This window comes from Pantherophis guttatus, chromosome 17, assembly GCF_059756535.1.
Source record: "Pantherophis guttatus breed Tessera chromosome 17, ASM5975653v1, whole genome shotgun sequence".
Classification (NCBI taxonomy): Eukaryota; Metazoa; Chordata; class Lepidosauria; order Squamata; family Colubridae; genus Pantherophis; species Pantherophis guttatus.
In genome coordinates, this window is record NC_142079.1 from 8,547,186 (window position 1) to 8,555,197 (window position 8,012).

Consider the following 8,012-nt stretch of genomic DNA (forward strand, 5'->3'; position numbering starts at 1 on the left):
CCATGCCAGTTGCCAAGCATCCAAATTTTGATCACATGACCATGGGGAATGGGGATGCCGCAACATTCCTGAGTCTGAAAAATAGTCAGTCCTAAGTCACTTTTTTCAGTGCCAATGTAACTTTGGTCACTAAATGAACTGTTATAAGTCGAGGACTACCTGTACATCTGGACCGTGGAGTTGAACAGAACAGAATTGCCAGTTCTCCAAACATCCAGCTTCTTGCTGAGTTCACACATCCTGTTAAGCCATAATGTATTGGTTTTTGGGGGGAGGGTTATTAGGTTTATTAGTAGGGACGCAGTGGCTCAGTGGTTAAGACGCTAAGCTTGTCGATCGAAAGGTCGGCAGTTCAGCGGTTCGAATCCCTAGTGCTGCGTAACGGTGAGAGCTCCCGTGACTTGTCCCAGCTTCTGCCAACCTAGCAGTTGGAAAGCATGTAAAAAATGCAAGTAGAAAAACAGGGACCACCTTTGGTGGGAAGGGAACAGCGTTCCGTGTGCCTTTGGCGTTGAGTCATGCCGACCACATGACCACGGAGACGTCTTCGGACAGCGCTGGCTCTTCGGCTTTGAAACGGAGGTGAGCACCGCCCCCTAGAGTCAGGAACGACTAGCACATATGTGCGAGGGGAACCTTTACCTTTTTAGGTTTATATAAACAACCCTGTGGTTTGTAAAGGATGCTTTAAGACGGACTTGAATCATCATCCTCTTTTAACAACCCCATAATGCCTTGCAGGATAGAGTCTCAGCAACTGAATGGAGCTGAGAGTGTTTACTGGCCAGATGCCTTTCCTGTCTCCAATGCAGAGTTATATTCAGCAGATATATTCTCACTGTGCCCAGAGAGAGAAATATCTGCCTTTATCTAGGATCGAACTCACAGCCTCCTGATTGTAAGGCGAGAGCGCCACCTCTAGGCCACCACACTACTCTTAAACCAGACCTGAAGGTTGCATACAAATAAAAGAATTTTTCAGTTGTCCCTTTATTACCCAGTAGAGATATTTTTATAGCTAATTTGCAACAAAGGCAGAACTTGTAAACAGCAAAACATATCCTTTGCAACGATCGTCCTTTGAAACTTCGCCCTGACTTAGGAGAAGAATTCAGAGCAGCTATTTACAGAAAAAAATAAATCTGACACACTTAAACCCAAGTTTAGCCAGGTGGGAGCACAGATTTATGACAGGAAAATCCCTATATTCAGGATTAAAGAGGTCCCACTAGGATATTTGGAGAGCTTCATCATTTGAAGTTTTCTTCCTCAATGGGTGAATTCCATTCAGGTGGAGGGCTTTTTCTCATCTTCCATACTGGGGAATGTTTCTGTTTCTTGGCCATCCGTTCAAGCTCGCTGTTACACAGCTCTTCCTGCAACGGATCAAAGCTCTTATTAATAATATCCCAAGACTCGGTACACACCGTGCTTTTCAGAGTCTGTAGGGTCCTTGGTGCTCTCTGAGCTTGGTTGGCTTCTTGTTTGGCTTCGTGAGCCAAACGGGCAACATCATCAGTAGCAAACCCCACTCCCTGCTAGCACTGATGGTGATACCTAGTTTGGTAATGAAACGTCTGCCAGAAAAGAACCAAGTTCAGGGAGCACCAAAGACTACTCATTACAAACATGAGCTCCTTCCTTTCCTTTCCTTTCCTTTCCTTTCCTTCTTTCCTTTCCTTTCCTTTCCTTTCCTTTCCTTTCCTTTCCTTTCCTTCTTTCCTTTCCTTTCCTTTCCTTCTTCCCTTCCCTTCCTTCCTTCCATCCATCCATCCATTGTGCACAGTAGTTAGAATGCAGTATTTGCAGGCTAATTCTGCCCACAGCCAGGAGTTCGATTCCTCGCATCCTGGACATAAACTGTTTCAATTCCTCAAAACGACGCTATAGAGCACTGCACACCAGAACAACTAGACACAAGGACAGTTTTTTCCCCAAACGCCACCACTCTGCTAAACAAATAATTCCCTCAGCACTGTCAAACTATTCACTAAGTCTGCATTACTATTAATCTTCTCATCGTTCCTATCACCCATCTCCTCCCACTTATGACTGTACGACTGTAACCTTGTTGCTGGTATCCTTAAGTTTTATATTGACTGTTTCCCAATATGATTTGATTGCTTACTTGTTCCCTATGACTATCATTGAGTGTTGTACCTTATGATTCTTGACGAATGTATCTTTTATGTACACCGAGAGCCTAAGCACCAAGACAAATTCCTTGTGGGTCCAATCACACTTGGCCAATAAAGAATTCTATTCTATTCTGACTGGTTCAAGGTTGACTCAGCCTTCCATCCTTCCGAGGTCGATAAAATGAGGACCCAGATTCTTACGGGCAAGAGGCTGACTCCGTAAACCGCTTAAGAGAGGGCTGGGAAGCACTGTGAAGCGGTATATAAGTCTAAGTGCTGTTGCTCTCTTGATTGATAAAATCAACTTTGGGTCACATCTACAATATCTCTTTATAGAAAACAACATTTTTGGTTGTTTTGCAAAGGGTTCTACCCTGTTTCCCCGAAAATAAGACATCCCCTGATAATAAGCCCAATTGGGCTTTTGAGCACATGCGCTAAAGTAAGCCTCCCCCCCAAAAGTAAGCCCTCCCCAAAAATATTTAAACCCAGAGCTGGAAATCAGGGAAGACGGCAAGAGAAGCCCCATCTTGCTCCACGCGCCCCAAAATATTAAGACCTTCCCAAAAATAAGGCCAAGCACTTATTTTGGGGTTCAAAAAATATAAGACAGGGTCTTATTTTTGGGGAAACATGGTATAATTACATAAAGCCAGTTTGGTGTAGTGGTTAAGTCACCAGGCTCAAAACCGGGCGACCCCGAGTTCTAATCTGGCTTGGGCTTGGGCCAGTCCCTCTTTCTCAGCCCCGGAAAGGAAGCAATGGAAACCACTGCTGAAAAACCTTACCAAGAAAACTGCAGTTGGACACAACTGAATGGAAGAGGGGGAGGGAAAATTTAGCCGTTCCTGCCGCTAATCAACCAATTCATGAGGTAAAGAAATGTCTCTTTCTGTTCTATTTTTTTTTTATTTTTTTATTTATTTCGTATGGCGTAGCAAAACGCAGCCTAGTGCATAAAATTCACAGAAACCACACCTAAAATGGGCTATGAAAATACAAAACCGAGGTGGCGCACTGGTTAGGGTGCAGTACTGCAGCTACTTCAGCTGACTGCTAGTTCAGCAGATCAGCGGATCAAATCTCACCGGCTCAAGGATGACTCAGCCTTCCATCCTTCCGAGGTGGGTAAAATGAGGACCCAGATTGTTGGGGGGCAATATGCTCTTTAGTATACTGTCTTTGGTGTAAGCCGCCCAGAGTCCTCGGAGAGTGGGGGGGCATAGAAATATGACAAATAAATAAATAAAGAAAACCCCAGAGCAGTGAATTATTTGAAAAAACCACTGTACGAAATGATGAATAAACGCAGGAGTAAAATTATACTTCTGTAACTTTCATCTTCCAGATCCCTCGCCGGACTCCATACTGTACCTTGGCCGCCGCGCTTTTGCTTCTCTCCCATTCTTTGCAATTTTTGTAATCCTTTTTCCACTGCGCACAAGATGGCGTCTCCCCGTAAGTGTAATAATGATGGTATAGATTACGGATACTCCGGCACAGCTTCCATTCAGACCAGTAATCTGTACAGGCTCGGGGTGGCTGTCGGACACAAAGCACAAACACACCGGGAGATGAGATGCTGCCTAGGGAATGATTAGATAATGGACAGCATAGCCCTCAGCTTCCTAATGGGTGGAGAGAGAGACTCAAGAAGGGATCCTCCCTAGTTTCTCGGGATATAAAGGAGGCAGCTATAATGGTAGGTGGGAAAACCTTGGGAGTTGGGGCAGAAAAGGAGAGGAGAAGCTGCCTAGGGAGCAGTCTAATAAGAGATGGCATTGCCCAGAGCTGCATAATGGGTGGAGCAATAGAATCAGAAGGGACCCTCGCTAGTTTCTTTGACTGTAAAGGAGAGGACTGTAAATGGTATGTGGGAAGGACTTTGGGAGATAGGGGGAAGAGATGCTGCCAAGGGAACGGTCAGATAAGGGACTGCTTATCCAGCAGCTGGACAATGAATAAGACAAGAGACTCAAAAGTGACCCTCCCTAGTTTCTTGGGATGTAAAGGATATGGCTGTAATGCTATTTGGGAAAAACCTTGGGAGACAGGGAGATGAGATGCTGCCTAGGGAATGTTTAGATAATGAACAGCATAGGCCTCAGCTTCCTAATGGATGGAGAAAGAGACTCAAGAAGGGACCCTCCCTAGTTTCTCAGGCTGTAAAGGAGGCAGCTATAATGGTATGTGGGAAAGACCTTGGGAGTTGGGGCAGAAAAGGAGAGGAGAGGCTGCCTAGGGAGCAGTCTAATAGGAGACGGCATAGCCCAGAGCTGGACAATGGGTGGAGCAAGAAAATCAGAAGGGACCCTCCCTAGTTTCTTTGGCTGTAAAGGAGAAGGCTGTAAATGGTATGTGGGAAAGACTTTGGGAGACAGAGAGAAGAGAGGCCAGTAAGGGAACGCATACCCCACAGCTGGACAGTGGGTGGGGCAAGAGGCTCAGAAGGGACCCTCCCTAGTTTCTCAAGTTGTAAAAGGGGATGTGGGGGAGGGAAATATACAGGTAGTCCTTGACTTACAACGGCACTACAAAAAGTGACGACTGTTTTTCACACAAGACCCTTGGCAGCATCTCCCTATGGTCACATCATCAAAATTCAGATGCTCAGCAACTGATTCATATTTATGACGGTTGCGTTATCCCGGAGTCGCATGATTCCCCTTCGGCGACCTTTTGACAAGCCAGATCCATTTAACCGTGTTACTAACTTAACAACCTCAGGGATTCCTTTAACAACCGTGGCAAGAAAGGTCGTAAAAGATTACAAAAAGTCACTTAACCAATGTTTCGCTTAGCGACAGAAACGTTTGGGCTCCATTGTGGCCGTAAGCGGAGGATTACCTGTACAAGCAGCTGTTCATCGGCATTGTTTGCAATTGTGCTGAACGACCCACAATCTGAGATTCACCCCGATCAGAAGAAAACTCAAACAGGGCCCACAAAGTAAATTCTGCAACGTGCATATGATGGCTAAATCTAAGGTGCGTTCTTCATTTTTGCTTTCTAACTTTCTCGCTTTTTCTTGCCTTCAATTTTTACCCGTTCAGGTTGCACTCACTGGTCTCACCCTATTCTTATTTTTCTCTAGGCTTTCCTGCTTTATTTATTGACATTTATTTATTTATTTGTTGTGTCACCCAGAGTCAGTTCAGAGGCAGGCGGCGGCATACAATTTTAAGGAATTATTTATATATTATTATCTATTATGCTATTATCACAACAGCAATCGATGTTATGTCTTTAGAACGTGTTCTAGCTATGTAAATACACACGTGTAATATACACTCTATATGACATACAATACGTAATGTACGTATTAATATCAGTAAATATAAATTAACATTTACTTAATGAAACTTATATGCCATCCGTCACACCTGATGCACCCCCCCCCCCGCCCACATATAATTTTATTTTAAATGTAGGATACAAAACATAATAAAAACCATGATGCAGCACATACATTTAGGCTGAAATGCAGAATGTAAAATATTAATAATTCGTGATTATTGTGCAAAATAATGGTTACTCTAAAAAAAAATACATTTCCAGTTCTGGAGTTCCTTAAGAGCATCAGAGGAGTTGGAAAGACTGCTCTATCCTGGAGAAAGTCAACATCGGGCTGCATTCACACGACCTGCAAACACCCGTGTCCTGCATTCGCACAACCTGCGCGCTTCACCCACCCACAGGCACAAACACACACGCGGGAAAGGCTTTTCCCTTCCTGCTGGCTCAAGGAAGGACCCACCCAATGGCCGCTTTTTCCATTATTAGTCACGATTATGGGGTTAATTGTGACCCGGGAAAGCTCACCTGCCAAGATTTCCCTTCAGCGGCCATCGCGTGGTCTCCTTTCCGCTGGGAGAACGACCTGGGAGGGGCGGAGCTTCTGGCCGACCGTCCCCGCCCACCTTTGTCCCAATGGGCGGGGCAAAGCGCCGTTTGGAACTTTACCAGGGACCCCTAAGGGCTACGGTCAATAACGCGCAGTCATCTCTTCCGGTTCTCTGGTTGTAATTGGAAAAGCGGATAGGCGGGTCGAGGCTGGGGGTGGGGAAACTCAAGAGCTACAGTCCGCAGCGAATACACATCACGTCCGGTTCCCAGGCGTAAAGGAAAAGTTCCTCCTTGTGTGGGATATATATATAAAACTTACATAGACAAATATATATATATATGTGTGTGTGTGTGTGTGTAATGTAATATATATAATGTAATATATATATTAGATTACTGATTTGTATTCCGCCTTTCATTGTTTTAAAAGTCGAAGCTTTAAACGCTATATATACGTGTGTGTGTATATGTGTGTGTGTGTGTGTGTATGTATGTATATATGTATGTATATGTATGTATATTAGTGGTGGGTTTCAAAATTTTTTTTACTACCGGTTCTGTGGGTGTGGCTTGGTGGGTGTGGCAGGGGAAGGATACTGTAAAATCTCCATTCCCACCCCACTCCAGAGGAAGGATACTGTAAAATCCCCATTCCCTCCCCACTCCAGGGGAAGGCTACTGCAAAATCCCCATTCCCTCCCCACTCCAGGGGAAGGCTACTGCAAAATCCCCATTCCCTCCCCACTCCAGGGGACGGATACTGCAAAATCCCCATTCCCTCCCCACTCCAGGGGACGGATACTGCAAAATCCCCATTCCCACCCCACTCGAGGGATACTGCAAAATCCCCATTTCCTCCCGATCAGCTGGGACTCGGGAGGCAGAGAATAGATGGGGGAGGGGGGCAGTCAGAATATTTACTACCGGTTCTCTGAACTACTCAAAATTTCCGCTACCGGTTCTCCAGAACCTCGATTCTGGGATTTTTTTCTTCTGGCAGCCAGCAGGCCTTATGCTGCCCTAGGCTGCCTAGGCTGCCAGAAGAAAAAAGCCCAGAATCGAGTGGATGTGACTCATATATATATATATATATATATATATATATATATATACATACAGTGGTGGGATTCAACCAGTTCGCATCACTTTGGGAGAACCGGTTGTTAACTTCCTGAACAGTTTGGTGAACTGGTTGTTGGAAGAAATCATTAGGGCAGAGAACTGGTTGTTAAATTATTTGAATCCCACTACTGTATATATACATATATACACACACACACACACACACATATATATGGTGTTTAAATCAACTTTTAAAACAATGAGAGGCAGAATACAAATCAGTGATGTAATTTCGCCAGTCTGATCGTTTTGGAGCAGTATAAGCCTTGTGGATGTTTGAGAACTGTAGTTGTAGGGTGGGAGCAGGAGGCTCTCATTGGAACTCACAAGTTTAAAAAAAGTTATTGCATTTTTTAATGATTTGGGCCAGTGCGTTATTCGCAATTCATACCCTCGCTCTCTTTAAAGCAAAGCAATTTGACAAAAGATAATGAACGGTCCTCGGTGCTCTCTGAACTTTGTTGTTTTCCTGCAGAAATCTCCTTACCCAACTAGCTAACAACATCAGTGCTGGATGGGATGGATGGGAGAAGGAGAAGGAAAAGAAGAAGGAGGAGGAGGAGGAGAAGGACTGTTGAGTCCTTGGTGCTCTGAACTTGCTTGTTTTCCTGCAGATATCTACCCAACTAAGTAACAACATCAGTGCTTGGGATGGGATGGGATAGGATGGGAGGAGGAGGAGGAGGAGGAGGAGGAGGAGGAGGAGGAGGAGGACTGTTGTGTCCTTGGTGCACTAAACTTGCTTGTTTTCCTGCAGACATCTCTTTACCCAACTAAGTAACATCATCAGTGCTGGAAGGGAATGGGGGCTTTGCTCTCAAAACTGAAATGTCTTCAGAAGCCCATTTTCATTTTCTGTTCAAATTATCAATGCGGAGTAGCAGGAATACAAACAGTCTTGCCAGA

The 8,012-nt window shown here is 44.7% G+C and overlaps 1 protein-coding gene across 1 annotated transcript; it reads right to left on the reverse strand.

Moving 5' to 3' along the window:
- Positions 1 to 971: 971 nt before the first annotated feature.
- Positions 972 to 6,154, reverse strand: C17H22orf39 (chromosome 17 C22orf39 homolog). The gene is made up of 3 exons (XM_087880230.1): positions 5,961 to 6,154; positions 3,513 to 3,680; positions 972 to 1,376 (listed from the first exon to the last, which is right to left on the reverse strand). Exons 1-3 carry the CDS (start codon positions 5,985 to 5,987, stop codon positions 1,251 to 1,253), a joined length of 321 nt encoding a protein of 106 aa, XP_087736356.1. The 5' UTR covers positions 5,988 to 6,154; the 3' UTR covers positions 972 to 1,250.
- Positions 6,155 to 8,012: the final 1,858 nt, after the last annotated feature.

Excerpts from the sequence above, each read along its gene's own strand:
- C17H22orf39 (XM_087880230.1), bottom strand. The coding sequence starts at position 5,987 with ATGGCCGCTGAAGGGAAATCTTGGCAG. Across the intron at positions 3,681-5,960 it reads CTGAAGGGAAATCTTGGCAG|CCACCCCGAGCCTGTACAGA; the intron begins GTGAGCTTTCCC and ends TGTGTCCGACAG. Across the intron at positions 1,377-3,512 it reads GCAAAAGCGCGGCGGCCAAG|GAAGAGCTGTGTAACAGCGA; the intron begins GTACAGTATGGA and ends GATCCGTTGCAG.